Genomic DNA, 18,097 nt, shown 5'->3' with positions numbered 1-18,097 from the left:
TCTTGCCTGCACATGTCTATGCATAACCTGCGTGCAGTGCGATGCCCATGTAGTAGAGAAGAAGGCACACAATGCCCGTGGAGTAGAGAAGAAGACACACAGTGCCCGTGGAGTAGAGAAGAAGGCACAGAGTGCCCTAGAGTAGAGAAGAAGGCACACAGTGCCCATGGAGTAGAGAAGAAGGCACACAATGCCCATGGAGTAGAGATGAAGGCACAGAGTGCCCTGGAGTAGAGAAGAAGGCACACAGTGCCCTGGAACTTAGCTATACACAGCTACCTACCAACTTCCATGTTGGCGCAGGGACTCACAGGCTGGTCTAGTAAAAGAGCAGCTACTTAATGCTCTTAACAGCTGAGCCTTCTCTCCAGTCCCTAAACTGTCAACATTAGAGATGATGTAGACTCTCATTTCTTTTATCATTTTGGTGATGGCTGAAAATCCTTTGTCCCAGCTAGTAGAATGTCCCACATATGCGTAGCTAAGAAAATAATTAGAGAGTATTTTTAATTTTTGAGACAGGGTCTCACTATGTAGATTAGGTTGCCCTAGAACTGATGGGATCTTTCTCTGACTCCTAAGTACTAAGATCAAAGGCAGGTGTCACCAAGCCCAACTAGAATACATTCTTAAAATTTAACTTAAACAGGATGGCACATGGCACAAAGTGGGGAAAAGCTGCCAAAGTCATTCTAAAAGTAATGTGGTCAGCAAAAATCAGGATTAGCAACCATTACCCAAAGGGCTGAAGTAAATAGGAAACTGAGATTGGAAATACTCAAATGCTCGTAAAATGCCTGCCTTATAATAATATGTTCTGACTATTTAATCAGCTCTACAACTATTAACTACCACTTCTGCACCTCCTGTGTAAATTATCTACAGTTATTTAACGAAGAAATCGAATCATGCTGCTTCCATTCTGATGACTGCCCATGTCTACACAGTAGAGCTAAATAAAAGGCCACCAAAATCAATCCCATGTTCATCTTCAGAGTCAAACTTTGCCCACATCACCTGCTTCTCCTGGAGTAGCTGTTGTAAAACATGCCATGCTAATTCACTGTTCTTTAAAAGGTCACCTCCTCTACAAAGTCTTCCTTGGCTGTCACAAGTCAATTTCTCTATGAATTTCCCACACTCAAAATGAATACTCTTCAAGTTCCTGCTTATTTAACTCAATTATTCACAAACTGTGGTCCGGAAACCCTTGGAAAGAAAAAGCACTGCCCATGAAACTGAAGTGTGATTTGTGTTTGCTCATTCATTCCTTTCCATATATAGGGCGTTGTACTTATTAGAGAGACAGGTATGTGAAGCCTTGGAGCAGAGAGGTAAAGCATGTGAATGCTTTGTTACAGATGAAGCCTAGGCTCACACATACTAGGTGGTCTCCAAAACATTAAGTATAATGCTCATTAACAGAAGCATCTTTGGTATCTGGTATCTTCCAAGACTGTAAAGAACTGAGACCAAAAAGGTCTGAGAACTGGCAGTGCAGTTGAAGAGAATGGAGTACACTGTATGACAGCAACTCCACACCTGCAGACTCTGGTGTCATTCCCCACATTACGTTTAAGGACTGCTCAAACTAGTAACACCAAATACACACCTCATGAGCCTATTATCATTTCACATTCTAACTGCATCTAACATTGTGGACTACTCTTTTCATATCTGAATAAAAGTTTTTGTTGTGGCCACCAGGTTTATTTCCCACTCTCTAAATAACCTCCTCCCCATTTCTGGGCCTTATTCCTCATTGATGAACAGAAAAGAACACTTGCCCGAACCTGATTTTGGACATTCTAAACATTCTCAACTTTCAAACTTTCCTCAGTCTAAAATTACAGCCACTCTTCAACTACTTGTTATAGCAGTATTTCCAAAGCATAGTGCTCCTTGAATAATTAATTCTGTGCTTTTGTTTTACACAGAAATCATCCAATGCTGGAATGATTTTTTTTCAACTATGTGCAACCGAACAGCTTCAATCAGACAGCTTCATATGTTATCTTATTTGACACAAATACTTCATAGCAAATTATGGATATATAAGTCAAGTGCCTACTTTTTTGATACAACAGTCGGCAAAAGACAAGCATAACAGAAGTTAGCCCTCCCCACCCCCAAATATGAGTAATCAGTAAACACTTAAACAGGCCTTAGTGGTTGGTTAAAGGCTCAATTATGAACTGATTTTAGTCTGTACTTCAGTATATTTTGAAACAAACATGAAGACATGTAGACTAGGCTGACCTCAAACTCTGCCTTGAGTGCTGTGACTAAAGGTTTACAACAACATGCCTGGTTTAGAAACTAGTTTTTAGCTCTTTCCTTTTGCGGCCATCTCAGGATCGCAGCCGCCAAAATCAAGTTCAATCCCTTCGTGACCGCAGCAAGAACCGCAAATGGCATTTCAATGCACCTTCTCACATCCGGAGGAAGATCATGTCTTCCCCTCTTTCCAAAGAGCTGAGACAGCAGTACAATGTTCGATCTATGCCCATTCAAAAGGATGATGAAGTTCAGGTTGTCGGAGGATACTACAAAGGTCAGCAGAATGGCAAAGTGGTCCAGGTGTACAGGAAGAAATACGTCATCTACACTGAACGAGTGCAGCAAGGAAAAGCTAATGGCACAAAGGTCCATGTGGGCATCCACCCCGGCAAGGTGGTTATCACCAGGCTTAAGCTGAACAAAGACCACAAGAAGATCCTGGAAAGGAAAGCCAAGTCTTGACAAGTAGGAAAGGTGAAGGAAGCAGGAGTAGAGGCCCCTCATACACAGCTTCCATTAAAGACTGTTTAAGTAAAAAAAAGAAAGAAAAGAAAGAAAAGAAAAAAGAAAGAAACTAGTTTTTAACCCTTTTGCACTGATCAACTTGGCCATTCTACATGGGACTCTGAAGACTGACTCAAGACCTACTCAACAGTTAAGGAATTCAGTGGATAGTCCACTAATTGATAGAATCTTCCCAATCATGCTGTTTATCAAAACACAACTCAACATGTCAAGATTCTCTGATGAATAAAGCTGCAGATGTAAACACTTGAGACAAACAAATATAAGCAGGATTTACAATAAACTATCCGATGGGCCATCCCCTTACTGGCCCATGAATGTAAATGCTCATGCTCATTCTATCCTCCTCAAGGAAAAAGGGCTACAACTGTTAAGATGGGAATGAGTAGATGGCTTAGTGGTGAAAGAGCACAAACTGTTCTTCCAAAGTATCAGAATTTAATTTCCAACAACCACATTGGGTGGCTCACATTCCACTCTAAGTGCACCTCCAAAGATGCCACACTGCACTCACATGCACATATAAACACAAATACACACAACTACACATTGAGTTCCAGGACAGCCAGAACTGTCTTCAAAATCCAAAAACTACTGATATTCATACCATTATGATAGTTTAGAGAAAATCATTATCTTTAGAAAAGACACTCAAACTGTCTACAACTTAATTAAAAATAAATAAACAAAACCAACTTGAAGACTAAGTGGCATTTGTTTAGATACTTACTATGGCTGTAGATTAACAGTAGCTGCATGATAGGAAGGAAGGAAAGGAATCTGATGTCCTAGAGTCTCCATGAACAAATGGACACAGGCATGTACTAACTTTACACAAACCAATAAAATAAAATAGTAAAAAGTTAGCCTGACAGAAACCGAGAGTAAAAAAACAGCCACCAGAGCTCAGGCTAGGCTGAGAGACACAAAAGTTGGGAAAGATCGGTCAATGGGTGCTATACAGTTAGCAGTTTTGCTGTCCACTGCACATGAGGGTGACCACAGATAAAAAGAGCACCTGTTTGTCTTGGGGTGAAAAAAAATCTGAGTTAGTGACAGGAGTTTTTTTGTTTGTTTGTTTTTTGTTTTTTGAGACAGGGTTTCTCTGTGGCTTTGGAGCCTGTCCTGGAACTAGCTATTGGAGACCAGGCTGGTCTCGAACTCACAGAGATCCACCTGCCTCTGCCTCCCGAGTGCTGGGATTAAAGATGTGTGCCACCACTGCCCAGCAGGAATTTTTTTTTTTTAAGATTTGTTTGTGTATGTGCTGTCCTTTCCTTGTGATAACTTTGTCGAGTTTTAGAATTTTGGAATTACAGTTAAAGAACGACTTAAAAATTATTAAATGCTTGGGAGAAAAAATTGTTAATTTGTGAGCAGGAGTGTGTGTGCGTGCGTGCGTGCGTGCGTGTGCGTGTGTGTGTGTGTTTTGAGACAGGGTTTTTCTCTGTGTAGCCTTGGCTTTCCTGAACTCACATTATAGACCAGCTGTCCTCAAACAAGAGATCCATCTGCCTATGCCTACAGAGTGAGTTCCAAGATAGCAAGGACTAAACAAAAAACCGTCTTGAAAAACAAACAATAAAAAAAAACACCTGACCAAGACAATATATGAAAGTGAATCATATTCTAAAATATCAATAATTAGAAATTTAAACTTAAAAATTTTAGATGAGGCCTCTAAAATTAAAATGGATAACCAAACTGTTTATAAGCTCAAAGAAGGAAAATTACTAAATATACATGGTAGGAATAAAAGAATCAATAATTATTTTCATGATAAAGACAGCAACAATACTGTCAGGGTGTTAGTTTTTCCTAGCTTGATACAGTCACACAAAGGAATCCCAAACATAACCTTACACCTTCACTTTCAGAACTCTGGAGGCAGAGGCAGCTGGTGAGTTGAGTCAAGCCTGGTCTACACAGCTAACTCCAGGACAAAAAGAAAAACAAAAACAAAAGGAAAAAAAGGCCCATCTCAGTGGTAGAGCACATGGTTAACACAGAGGGGAGGGGATGGGAGGGAGGCAATACACAGGAAACTAAATCCCCTGATACTTGTGTCCACTTTATCCCTCCAGAAATAAGCACTGCCAGTTGCTTTAATGTTGATTCTTCTTGTCTGTGTAGTTAACAAATCCTGACCTCACACTCTTCAATCCAATGTACCCTGTGGGAATTCAGCAATGAACTTGACCAGCAAAAATTCTTCCCTAAGTGTCAACAGCTAAACAAACAACTGAAACATATAGTAAGTTGTCAGTAAGAGAAATGCTCACGAGGAAACCCGTGGAGAAGGGGACACAGGGTGAAAGGTGACTGCAGGTCTTTGAAACAGGGCACACAGAAGCTTTGGTTTCTATGAATGTCTAACACACAACCCCCAGACTTGGGGGCTCAAACACCGCAAGCAAATAGGAAGTAAAATATCCACAGGAAGAGAATCAAGAAGATACCACTTCGAACCAATGGGTTGGCAAGTACACAAAACACACACCAAAGGAAGGCTGAGAAATGAAACCTCTATACATTATTCGTAAGAACATAAAATAAACAGGTACAATGGAAATGTCTGACAGCTTCTCAACGAAGTAAACAGAACACACAGAACTGTGAAATGCTGTGCTCGCATTTTTTGGAAGTAGTATAAAAGCAGAAGAATGCATAGGGCAACTGTCTGTGAGCTGAGGAAATGTAACCCCACAAAGGACATGTGCTCAGAGCACGACTCAGTGGAGTAAAGGCCATGTGTGGTGCTAGACAACACCATTCCTAAGCAAACAATCAGTACATAAAAGGCTTGTGTCCATTTCATGACGCCGATTTCAGGAACTGCTGACAAGGAGCTGGCCTGAGAACAGGGAGACTTGTTAAGCAGTCCTTAAAGCCTGATAACCCAAGCTGTACTTCTCACAGGTAGGAGGCCGAGGAAAGACAACCAGGTCAGTGTAGGATACATAATGAGAACCTGTCTCAAAGAAACAGAACAAACAAATCCCACAGAAGTAGGAGAAATCCTTTTTTGAAAAAAAAAAAAAGTTACAGAATTAAGTAAGGAAGACAAATGTGAATATAGTACAAATTATTGAATTACAAACTGAGTGAATAAAATGGGGCGTCTTATATCATAGCTATCCTACATAAGTTTTAAAATAGACAAGGCTAAAGCAACTTCAGTACATATAATAAAAAAGATCTATCATCAACCATAAATATCTCAAAATAGCCAGGCATGGTAGCCTTTAACCTCGGACTCAGAAGGGATAGGGTAGGTGGATCTCTATGAATTCGAAAGCAGCCTGAATTCAAGGGAGTTCCAGAACACCCAGAACTGATACACAGAAAACATTGCCACGAAAAACAAAACAAAAATCCCAAAACTGTGCTAACTCTCACACTACTGTTCAGCTCCTGGGCCCTGTTTTAGTTTTCCTCCTCCGTGCCATGAGCATGTGAGAGCAAAGCAAAGATTCATACACCCAGCTTAAGAGGAAGTTTACCCTCATCATTTTGTGGGCTTTCGTGTAAACAAACACTACTATTTTGCACAATGACAGGGAATATAAACATCTGATACCAAGTCCTGGGTACAGCAACGACTCACCAAGCTTCTCTGGCTCGTCAGGACCTGTGCCTGCAATACAGCTGCTCTCCAAGCCATAGGTCGGATCCACCTTTCCAGAGGCTCTCGCAGCTTCCTGTACTTTTTTGACGTGCGCTTCAACTAATTCCAGTGGTACTTCTTCTCGGACCCGAGAAAACTCCTCTGATTCAAAATGAAAAGACACACCATTTGCATTTTGCATAGACATGTGCTTCTCATATATGACTTAGAGTATCTGACATAATAGCATTGGTTTCGTTGTAATGAGCTCTTTGGGGCAGAGGGTAAAATGAATCAATCTACGATTTTTTAGTTTTTTCAAGACAGGTTTTCTCTGGCTTTGTAGGCTGTCGTGGAACTCGCTCTGTAGACCAGGCTGATCTCAACTCACAGAGACCCTCCTACCTCTGCCTCCCAAGTGTTGGGATTAAGAAGGCGTGTGCCGGGATGGAGAGGTGCCTCAGTGGCTGTTAAGAGCATTGGCTGTTCGTCTAGAGGTGCTGAGTAAAATTCCCCAGCACCCACATGGTGGCTCACAACCATCTATAATGGGATCTGATCCCCTCCTCTATCATGCAGAGGTACAGGAAGACAGAATACTCAAATAAACAAATGAATGAATGAATGAATGAATGAATAAATAAACAAATAAATAAATAAATAAATAAATAAAATGTGTGTTCTAACAATGCCTGTCTACATTCCAGGTTTTTATCCTAAACATCATTGTGACGTCTTAAATATACTTTTAAAAGATTTTTAAGGATCTACTAGTAACAATTAAAATTGCAGTCCTATTTTTCTCTCTCTGTTGGCTAGACTGGTAGTTGTAAAAACACCAAGGATCAAACAATTATAATTGCAGGGGTAACGCACCATATTAAATATGAAAGGTCTTAAAAAAAAGAAAAGAGAAGGGATTTTGATGTGAAGGGATGCTCTCTTGGCCTGGACATATGGGGAAGGGCCTAGGCCTAGCCCAGGATGATGTGGTTGACTTTGGGGAGCCCCTTTTGAGGGCCTTACCCTGCCTGGGGAGTGGAGGGGGGATGGCTAGGGACAGGTGAGATGTTAGGGGGAGGGGAGGGAGAAAGAATTGACATGTGAAGCAAGCTCATTCCTAATTTCAACTAATAAAATTAAAAAACAAAACAAAAACAAAAAGTAATTTTAAAAAATGATAATTGTAGTAAATTAATTGAACTTCCATTCCTTGGCTCTATCAATTTCCTAATATCACAAAACACTTCTTTACACACACACACACCAGAAAAAAAAACCTGTGTGTGTACATGTATGTAAGAGATAAGATCTACTGTAGTCCAAGCTGAACCTCAAAGTCATGTTTCTTTTGCTTCTGCCTCCCAAAAGCTGGTATTTCATAGGTGTCTACAATCATATCTGGCTGCTTACCTAATTCTAAACAAATACGCTATCACCAGCAAGATGGCTCAGCAGGGAAAGGCACTTGGGGCTAAGCTGATAGTTTTAAGTTTAATTCACAAGGCACACATTGTAGGAGAGAACCCTCCCAATGCTAGGCCTCTAACCTTCTGAAAAACATCATGATAGTTGATTACATAAACACACACACACACACACACACACACACACACACACACACACACACACACAAAATAGATCTTAAAAAAATGAAAGAAAATGTAAATAAATGCTCTTAACTTACAAAAAATTTTGTACATTAAAAGATTATTTATAACCTTTATGAAAACCATTATCTTTGGGGTTTTCTTGGATTTGCATAAATAACAGCTGACATATATTTTTTAAAACGTTTGAGAGTGTGAGTGTGTAGGTTTGTGTTTGAGTGTAAGCTCACACCAATGGGCATGTGTGCAGACCAGAGGTTTACATCAGGACAGATTTCTCTTTCACGTCTCACGCTATCATGTTCTCTAAGATGCTCTCTATGGTCATATAACTCTGTCCCCAGGGAAGGTGCTACAAGCACCATCTGGAACCTCGAAGTCTTACACAGTCTTTGGAGATGCGATCTCAGGTCATTATGCCTACAAAACAGGCAATTTACACAAGCCTTGTGCTCACGGCTAATAATATTCAACTCTGAGGTCAGATCTCAGTGCTGGAGAGGCGGCTCAAACAGAGTACATACCCAATGCCGCTTTTGCTGCAGCAGATGCCACACGAGGATCAACCACAGACGCTAAAAACGCAACGGTACTCATCACTGGGTTTCCAGACTGGCTGAAAGGGACAGGCTGGTAAGCTAGAGGCCCAAGGGAAGCATCCGAATTTTCAAGGTATGGGTCCTCAATGGGAAGCCTCAAAAAGTGGAGGATGCATTCATCCTGTGTACGACTTCCAACATGTTCTGAGACTTTATTCCAATCATCCTTGTACATCTCCAGAGCCTACGTGAACACATAAATGATGAGCGTTAATGTCAAGTAAAAAGGAGGTAATATGGAACAAAAAATGAAGCATGTCTCAATGTGCAGTACAGACTGCTCTCAAACTTCCAATCTCCTTGCTGGAGCTCCAGAGTGCTATAAGAGCCAAATCACCTGCCTCGCTATGATTCTTTAAACAATATTTCTAAAAATTCTGGGTAAAGATTTAGTTGTGATGGCACATGCCATTAAACCTCAGTAATCAATAAATTGAGGCAGAAGATTACTAGACTGAGAAAGAGGCTAACTCAAAATAATAACATAAATGATTACTAGTACATTAAAATAAAATGGCAGTTTGACAGTTTTCTTTGTAGTAAGCTGTGTAACAGGCAACAAAAATAAATAAAATACATGCGCATTTAGAAACCTGTCCTTTAACAGGATCAGTATTGTTTACACAAAACCTTCTAAAGAATAAATGGGGTAGTGGTTGAAGATTAACACTAAGTATCAGCCGAGCAGTGGTGGCGCAGGCCTTTAATCTCAGCACTGGGGAGGCAGAGGCAAGCGGATCTCTGTGAGTTCCAGACCAGCCTGGTCTACAAGAGCTAGTTCCAGGAGCCTCCAAAGCCACATGTCTCAAAAAACAAAAAAACAAAACAAAACAAAAAAACAACAACAAAACATCCCCAAAAAACAAAACAAAACAAACCCCACTAAATATCAAATGACCAGTGAAAAGTGCAACAGAAGACAAAAACAATACTTGTATTTCTCTAATAACAACGAACAATTTAAATTAGAAAAATATTTGGAACAGCATTAAAATAAAAAAAATGCATTCCATTATGTGTAAGAGCAGCATAATAAAAAGACAATCGAAGACAGAGAAATCAACAACCTAAATCCAGTTACCTCATTAGATGCCACTCTATGACAAACTCTTCCCACACTAAAGCATAAAATATCATCAACTACAGGCAAGGGGTAAGCAACACGGCTAGCAGATAAAAAGTCATTTGTTTAGCAGCCCACAGCATGCCAGGAGAGAACCTACTTCAAAGTTGTCCTCATATACTCAGACATCACATACACACACACACAAACACAAAATAACAAAGTTAAGACATGCAAGATGGGGCCAGGCATTGGTGGTTCATGCCTTTAATCCCAGCACTCGGGAGGCAGAGGCAGGCGGATCTCTGAGTTCAAGGCCAGCCTGGTTTCCAGAGTGAGTGCCAGGATAGGCTCCAAAGCTACACAGAGAAACCCTGTCTCGAAAAAAACAAACAAACAAACAAAAAACAAAAAACAACAACAACAACAAAAAAAACTGAAAGTGAGGTGAGGCATGGTATAACGTGGCTTTAATCTAAGCACGTGGGAGGCAGGAGCAAGAGACAGACAGAGGCCATCCTGGTCTACATAGTGAGGTCAGGGACAGCCAGGGCTACATGTAGGAGATGGCCTCAAAACAAACAAACAAGATACAGTAAGTGAGCAGTCTAAAAAAATAGAAATAACTAGAGACTTATCTATTAGGGACAAACAGAGGTTTCATTTGGATATAACTCCATTCATAATTTTGCTCATCTTGAGGATGTGTGTGTACACGGAAGTGTGTGAACCCGCATGACCACCATGGAGACCAGAGGTCACTGTCAGGTTATCTTCCACTATTGAACTCCACTTTGTTTTTAGGCACAGGGCCTCTCTGCTAGCTCAGCTCATATTTGCATTTGCAGCCAAGCCTAACCCTTGGATCCCAATGGAGAAGGGAAGAACTGCCTCCATACAGTTATGCCCCCACACACGTGAAACAAAAAACAGCTCCTGGCTACATCCTTTCTTTCTCTTAGTGCTGGGATTACTGAAGAGTACAGTCAGCAGCCCATCTACTATTCAAAATTGTCTTGACTGATGGCCTACATCAGTCAAGTTAGAAATTTTCTAACACTTCTGAAGACCAGAAGAACAAGACCCCCACTGTGTACACCAAACACCAAGTTACAAATATGGAAGGAAAGACGGAAACATGTTTTAGTTTGTGGGAAATAATCCTATGTAGCCTCTTGAATGTGTTCATCACCATACTCAGCACTTTCTGTGTGCGTGCATGTGCACGCACGCTTTTTTTTTTTTTTCTTTTAAGGTTTTAAAGACAGTTGTCCTATCTAACCATGGAGGGCAAAGGACTTGCAATCCTCAGGCACCATCTTCAAATACTAAGATTAGAGAGTGTGTATCTGAAAACCAACTTTTAAGCTAGTAATCGCTCTACACAACATGCATTCATGGATAGTGTGAATGATAAACAATGCTTCTGAGACTTAATTTCTTCTTAGGCTAAAAAAAAAAAAAAAAAAAATTAATATAAACACAGCCCAGATCCTACCTGCAGCACAGAAAATGGATTACTGTTCAAGGATACAGCTGTTTTCTTCAGTTTGTGCAGAAGAATCAGAAGATGAGGATTTTTAAGTCATTCTGTATGTAATATCCACTAATCTTACATTTTTGGTTGTGAGTCCAGCCTTTAATGGCTGAGCCATCTCTCCAGTCCTATACACTAATCTTAAAGATAGGCAAGGAGGTAATTTAGAACACCAGTGTGCAGAAGAACTGCTGCTCTTTCCAGCGGCAGTGTAATTAAATTTCTCCTCGTGGCACAAAGATTCCCAAACAGCACTAAAAATCAAGCTGTGTCCACCTGTGAGTATGGAGCACACTCTTGTTTCATCACCATCCAGTACAGACGTTTAGTCAAGTGTTTTGATTGTGAAAGGTGGGACTGAAAGGCATGTGGTTAACATTGATATCAAACAGACTAGGATAACTTAAAACATTAACATAACTCACACAAGGATATCTTTTTGAACTTTTATTTAGAGGGAAAGAAGAAAAGAGATCCAGTGGAAAGTTACATGCATCAGTGGTGTGTAATGGCTAGGTCATTGTCAGCTTACCTCAAGGAGAAGCAGGGTCTCCTGTTCTGTCCACTCTCTTCCGGCACTCGCTCCTTTACTCTAAAGAAACAAAGTCAGACACTGTTTACTCATCACAAATGGGTATGGATGGGGTTCAAGCAGGGTTTCTTTAGCTCACAGACAGTTTTATCCAGTCCACTAAGATGAGTCCCCAATAACTACACATTCAAAAACTTCAAATTCAACAGAAGGTAAGGCATTCATCAACAGCTGCCTGTCTTCATTAGTTGCTGGAACTACTTCCATGTTATTTCAACTTTGGAAGGTATAAAATTTGAAAATTCATAAATAAACCATCTAAAATTATACAAAAATAACCTATGAGCCAGCCAGAAGGCTGAGAGGATAAACGCTGTCACCATTAGGCCTAACGACTGAGTTTGAGTCTCCAGAACCTGTATTGTACAAAGAGAACAGTGACTTCCAAAACTGTCCTCTGATGTCACAAGACTGTGAGTGTGCATGCACATACACACATAAATGAACATACAGGGAAAAATTAGGGTAAATATTCGGTAAAACTTGTAAGAAAATAACTTTCCCTAGGATTCTAAGACAAAATGCACCACACATATAAATCTCTAAGATTACATTTTAAGTATTATTTACTTTTGTTTTGGATGTATGAGTGTTTTGCCCACATGTGTACAATGGGCATACAATACACACAGAAAGAACAGCAGTTCCCATGCAATTGGAGTTACAGAAGGTTGTAAGCTGCGTATGCATGCCAGGAATCAAACCAAGGTCCTTTGCGAGAACGATGAAGTGTTCTTAACCACTGGGCCATCTTTTGACACAAACGCTCAGACTCTTCATTTCACCTTCACATTTCCGCATTATCTCCCACCTCCATCTTTGACTCCCTAAAGTCACATGACCTCCGTCTTGCCAATCTCCACCTAGAAGGAGGTACTATGACACTTGTGTCCTACAGGTTGTTATAGTGAGCTGAGCTATGACAAGAGACTCCTTGATTTGCAGACCATGTTCCACCCATAGGCTTACTTGGGACAGGCTATTCTCTACTTTTAAATGGATGTACTTCAAAGACAGATAGTTGATAAAATACTACAAATTTTCATACTCTGATTTCTCTAATCTTTGAAAGTCTGTAATGTATGAAAAAAAATTCCCATTTGTAATTTCCTTGTGTTGATAAAGCTTCTCAATGTAAATGATACAACTTCTTTCTGTATTTGAGTAAAAAAAGACATAGTAAAAGGGTTTACTAAATCTCTACAATTCAATTTACATCACACTGTAATAACTCATCATTTGAAAACCAGAAACTAAATACAAAAATGCCAAAATCCAGTTTTTAACCTAAGTATTCAGAATTCCCAATAGTTATGTTTCTTCTGGTTTTATGGTACATGGCATGGGCATGGTGGGCAAGTGCTGTCTCACAAAGGTAAATCCCTACCCTTAACAGTTTTATGAAAAGAAAAGATGCACTATAATGTACAATATATTGCTAAAGTGCACTTAGAAGTATTTAAGAAAAGTAACTTCATAATGAACCAGAATCAGAGGTATCAATTGGACTGAGAAACAAAATCATTAATACTTGATCTGACTTCAGAGGGAACCAAACCTAAGGAAACCCAGGGACATGGACAGCAAAGACGGGCAGGCCTCGCTAACCATTTCATGGCTGCACAGGAAGAATTCACTCCATCCCCATGGATAACAAAAGTGCATAGTTCATATCTTAATGACAAGGCGCTTTTGAGAAGCCTCATGGGGAACTTATAATGTATACTGCAGGAGAATTCTGTATGGCTTATTTCTTTTGTATTTAGCAATGTATAAAATATATTACACAAATCTCTAGACTTCAGATAAATAAAATTCCTTGTACCGTGGAGAAGTATTACTTATGATTTAATAAAGCTTGCCTGAAGGATCAGAATGCAAAGCCAGCCACACCTAATTAGCTACAGAAGCTGGGTGGTGGTGGCCCACATCTTTAATCCCAGGATGCAGGAGACAGAGGCAGATGGTTCTCTGTGAGTTAAAGGCCACCCAGGGATACACAAGAGTGAATCAATCTAAAAGAGAAACAACTCCCGCCTTTAATCCCAGCACTGGAGTCCAGTGCACTCTGGGGGCAGTCTAGGATGCTGAAGCTTAGTGGAGAGCAGTCAGTCTGGTGATGCAATCTTTGGTGATGCACTGATAGAGGTGAGAACTCTCTAGTGGCTGGCTGCTTTGTTTGAACCCCAATATCTGTCTCTGGGATTTCATTATTCCTGCTACAATTGGTGCCCAATGTTAAAGTACAAATTCATGAAAAAGCCACTTTGAAGCCACTGGCCCAGGCCTGAGCTGACCATCTAGATTTTCTTTTGTTTTAGCCCCAAATTTTTGAGCAAGCTTGGGATTTTCCCATTGTAGCTTTTCTAAAGAGTCTTCAGCTGCTACCCAAACTCAGAAGGCCACTCCCACCACATGTTTCTTCCTAACAATGTGTGCACATTTTCCCAATGACAGTTCCCCTCCCCCCCAATGTGAGTTGCAGGCTTTCCCTAGAGTCCCTCTCCTCAGGAGGCCACTCTCAGCTCTTGGCCACATACTAGTTTTCAGGTCAGAAGTCTTCAAACTCACAGTTCACTAACACTGTCTGCAGATTTGGTAGGACTATAGGGAATTCTTAAAGGAAGGGATTAGTTAAAGAGTTTTTTCCCTACATTAAAAATGAGAAACAATGCTAGGCTGGGTGGCACACGCCTTTAGTCCCAGCACTCAGGAGGCAGAGGCAGAGGCAGGCGGATCTCTGTGAGTTTGAGGCCAGCCTGGTCAACAGAGTGAGTGCTTTGGATAGGCTCCAAAGCCACACAGAGAAACCCGGCAAGAAAATAAAAATGTAAGGGGGGGGGGCGCTGAAGAGAATGGTCAACAGTCACTAGCTGGTTTTTCAGAGGACCCAGGTTCCATAACCAGCATGCATACAGTGGCTTACAACCATCTCTAAATCTCCATAGGATCTACTGCCATCTTCTGGACTAATGAGGTACTGCATGCAAATGGTATAGGAACATACAAGCAAGACATACAGATAATTCAAATTTTAAAAATAACTGACATATCCAATATGGCTGGGACTCAGTAGTGGATCCTTTGCCTAGCATTTGTGAGGCCCTGAATTCAATTTCGGGGGGGGGGGGAGGTTAAGGGTGAAAACACATATGCATATTATGTTATTTTCCCTAGGGTCAATTGAGAATCACCATTCTGGCTATTTTCTATGCTTCTTAAAATATTCCTTTTATTGTATCTTTCTATGTTTGAGGAAGATTTTTTTTTCTGTTTTAAAAAAACAACCTTGCTTTTGAGCTCTGACAGACTTCAAACTTACTATGTTATGCCCCGCCTATAATCAAATTTGCCTCTATCCTCCTCAGTGTTCAGACTCCCAGAATAAGGAACTATACACAAGCTAAGATAAACAGCTGTGTTAGGGCTTATAGCGTTACTTTACTCATTGGTCAGTCTACTATCAATACTCTTGCACTTCCTATAAAATGTAGGAACTTCCAGAGTACACTTCCATTTCCACTTCCTCTGCTCTGTGCTATTTACAGAAATGGCCACTCACATCCACACGGATGGTCCTAAACACATCACGCCACTTTTAAACAGTCTTTATTGTTTGTGAAAAGATCAATGGCATGTCACCACGCACAGCAAAAAAAATCTGTACTGTCTCATATATTGGCCTTTGAAGTATACTTAATTCAATTATGTACATTATAAAAATGCTTTGGTAAGTTATAATTGAAGGGCTGGAGAAAAGGCACATGGGTTACTAGCACGAGCTGCTCTTCCAAAGATCTGGGTTATTATCTCAGCACCCACATGGCAGTTCTGAAGTGCCTGTAACTCCAGTTTGACCTAACCTGAAATGACACCTTCCTCTGGTCTGCACAGCAACCACAGAAACAGAACACATCAACATGCAGGCAAAAACTCATAGACATACAAATACAAAGGGCTGCAAAGACAGCACAATAGTGAACAATAGTAAAAGCACTCCTTGCTAGTCCAGGACTCAGTTTCAATTCCCAACACCCATATGGTGTCTCACAACCATCTTCTAACTTCAATTCCAGAACACCAACATTCCCTTCTGGGCTCTGTAGGTATGATGAAAACACCCACAACAAAGATGCAAGCAAGTGAAACACCCCAAAACATATGAAACCCAAAACAAAGGAATAGCCCAAAGTGTTAGGGAAACATACGCTAAGAAAGAAGATTTCTGGGTAATTCAGAAAACCAGAGTAGGATGCTACACTGCGTGAATCACTGTTCACTCATGTTCACTCTATCGAGGCTTATTTCTGTTCATCCGCAGGAAATTCCTGTAGTCTTTTACACAATGCTAATGGAAATTTCTATAAATTTAAGCACTTAGAAACATCCTTTTACCCCATTATTTAATACAGATTCCTGGAATGAGTTCATATTCCTATAATAGCTATTTGTCCTTTGGCTTTTATCACTGATGATGTAGTATCAGCCATCAGTTGGGGTTTTTTATTGTTGCTGTTGTTGGTTTCAGTTTGTTTGTTTGTATAGGGGGAGGGATAGAATTTCACTATGTAACAGCTCTGGCTGTTCTGGAACTCATTCAGTACATCAGATCTGACTATGCTACCACCATGACCAGCAGCCATCAGCTTTTGTTTTATTATTCATTTAAATTCAATTTCATTCCTTACCCATATTATTTACCTTCCTCATTTATCTTTTGCATAGTTTAAAAAACTGTATCACTGGGTGGTGGTGGTGCACACCTTTAATCCCAGCACTCAGGAGGCAGAGGTAGGCGAATCTCTGAGTTCGAGGCCAGCGTGGTCTGCATAGTGAGCTCGAGGACAGCCAGGACTACACAGTGAAACCTTGTCATGAAAAACTGCAAGCAAACAAAAAATTGTATTTATTTTTGAATGAGGTGTATATGTGTGTGTATTCATTTGTGTGTACTCTGAGGTCAAGGCACAGCCTCAGGTTTAGGCTCTCAGGCTCCACCTTCCTTCTGGCAATGGCCTTTCACTGTATCCCTCTGTGCTGCATGCTTCAAGGGGATTCTCCTGTCTCCTTCCTTTCTCCAAGAAGGTGCTACCACATCAGGCTTCTATGTGTGTGTGTTAGAGATCTAAATTCAGGTTGTTAGACTCGGCTGCAAGTACTGTGAAGCCCTAAGCCACCTTGTCAGCCTCTGAATGTGTGTATCATTTCTATTAGTTCTAGCATATAGTTAATCATTAAAGAACCAATTTATCGATCCTATTCTGGCAGTTTGACTGTAACTGGCCCCATAATCTCATATGGAGTGGCACTATTAGGCTTTGATGCAGTTGGTATGGCCTTGCTGGAGAAAGTGTGTCACTGTGGGGTGGGTTTTGAGGTTTCCTATGCTGAGGATCCCGCCCAGTGTATCAGTTGACTTCCTGTTGCCTGCAAGATGTAGCACTCTGAGCCCCAGCACACCTACCTGCATGCCGCCATGCTCCCCACCGTGATGATAATGGACTGAACCTCTGAAACTATAGCCGGCAACCCCAATAAAATGTTATCTTTGTAAGAGTTGGCATGGTCATGGTGTCTCTTCACGCAAATGAACTCCATAAGACACCTATTCCTACACTTTTTTCTTTTTCACTACTGATAGATTAATTCTTCTGACTGCTGACAAGTCTCCTGCAACGTGAATGCCTGCTTCTTACTATACATTCTAATTTACTTTTCAAGCTGTATTACATTCAAAATGTACTCTCCATAGTTATTTTTAAACCTATCTGCTAATCATATAAGTGACTAATGAAACGCATCAGACCTCAGTAGAAACCTTGGTAGGTCCTCTTAAAGACTAGATTTGTTATAAAAGAAGACATGCAAGTGGCTGATCCATGTGGGTTTACAAAAAAATCTTTACCTTTGCCAGTGTTTTCTTGGAGTAAATGTCAGTTCGAAGACCAAAGTTCTGCAAATCAATTGGTTTTTCCTTATTCTTCTCGGGAAAATTTAACATCTGCTGAGCAGCAGGAACCTATGAGAGAGATAACAAAATGACTGCACTATCCTTTTCATTTTCAAGGTAATACAAGTTTGGGGGTTTTTGTTTTGTTTGTTGTGATTTGATTTTTATGACCGGAGGTACAGATATTGTGAGCTGCCACATGGGTGCTGAGAACCGAACCTGGGTCCACAGGAAGAGCAGCCCGTGTTCTTAGCCAGTCTTAAAATATTTTACTTAACATTGGCTCTTAAATCTCTTGGTCAGCTGAGCGTGATAACACACACCTTTCATTCCA

The 18,097-nt window shown here is 40.6% G+C and overlaps 2 protein-coding genes across 3 annotated transcripts in view; one reads left to right on the top strand and one right to left on the bottom strand.

Moving 5' to 3' along the window:
* Positions 1-18,097, bottom strand: part of Smarcc1 (SWI/SNF related, matrix associated, actin dependent regulator of chromatin subfamily c member 1) — a 109,432-nt gene that overhangs the window by 40,743 nt on the left and 50,592 nt on the right. For both annotated transcript variants that reach the window (XM_027414665.2, XM_027414664.2), the window contains exons 18-21: positions 17,719-17,832; positions 11,754-11,813; positions 8,547-8,805; positions 6,413-6,574 (exon numbers count right to left, since the gene is read on the bottom strand). In XM_027414665.2, the coding sequence (XP_027270466.1) occupies positions 6,413-6,574; positions 8,547-8,805; positions 11,754-11,813; positions 17,719-17,832 (595 nt within the window). The remainder of the gene's footprint in view (positions 1-6,412; positions 6,575-8,546; positions 8,806-11,753; positions 11,814-17,718; positions 17,833-18,097) is intronic.
* LOC118238714 (60S ribosomal protein L26-like) lies at positions 2,372-2,742 on the top strand. Its single transcript, XM_035443996.1, has one exon. The coding sequence runs from the start codon at positions 2,452-2,454 to the stop codon at positions 2,740-2,742; it is 291 nt and encodes a 96-aa protein (XP_035299887.1). The 5' UTR covers positions 2,372-2,451.

This window comes from Cricetulus griseus, chromosome 4 (assembly GCF_003668045.3).
Source record: "Cricetulus griseus strain 17A/GY chromosome 4, alternate assembly CriGri-PICRH-1.0, whole genome shotgun sequence".
NCBI lineage: Eukaryota > Metazoa > Chordata > Mammalia > Rodentia > Cricetidae > Cricetulus > Cricetulus griseus.
The sequence above is the reverse complement of the archived record's forward strand: the minus strand, read 5'-3'. Positions and strand labels throughout refer to the sequence as shown.

Bases quoted from the DNA above. Each gene is read 5' to 3' on its own strand.
- LOC118238714 (XM_035443996.1), top strand. From the start codon at position 2,452: ATGTCTTCCCCTCTTTCCAAAGAGCTGAGACAGCAGTACAATGTTCGA.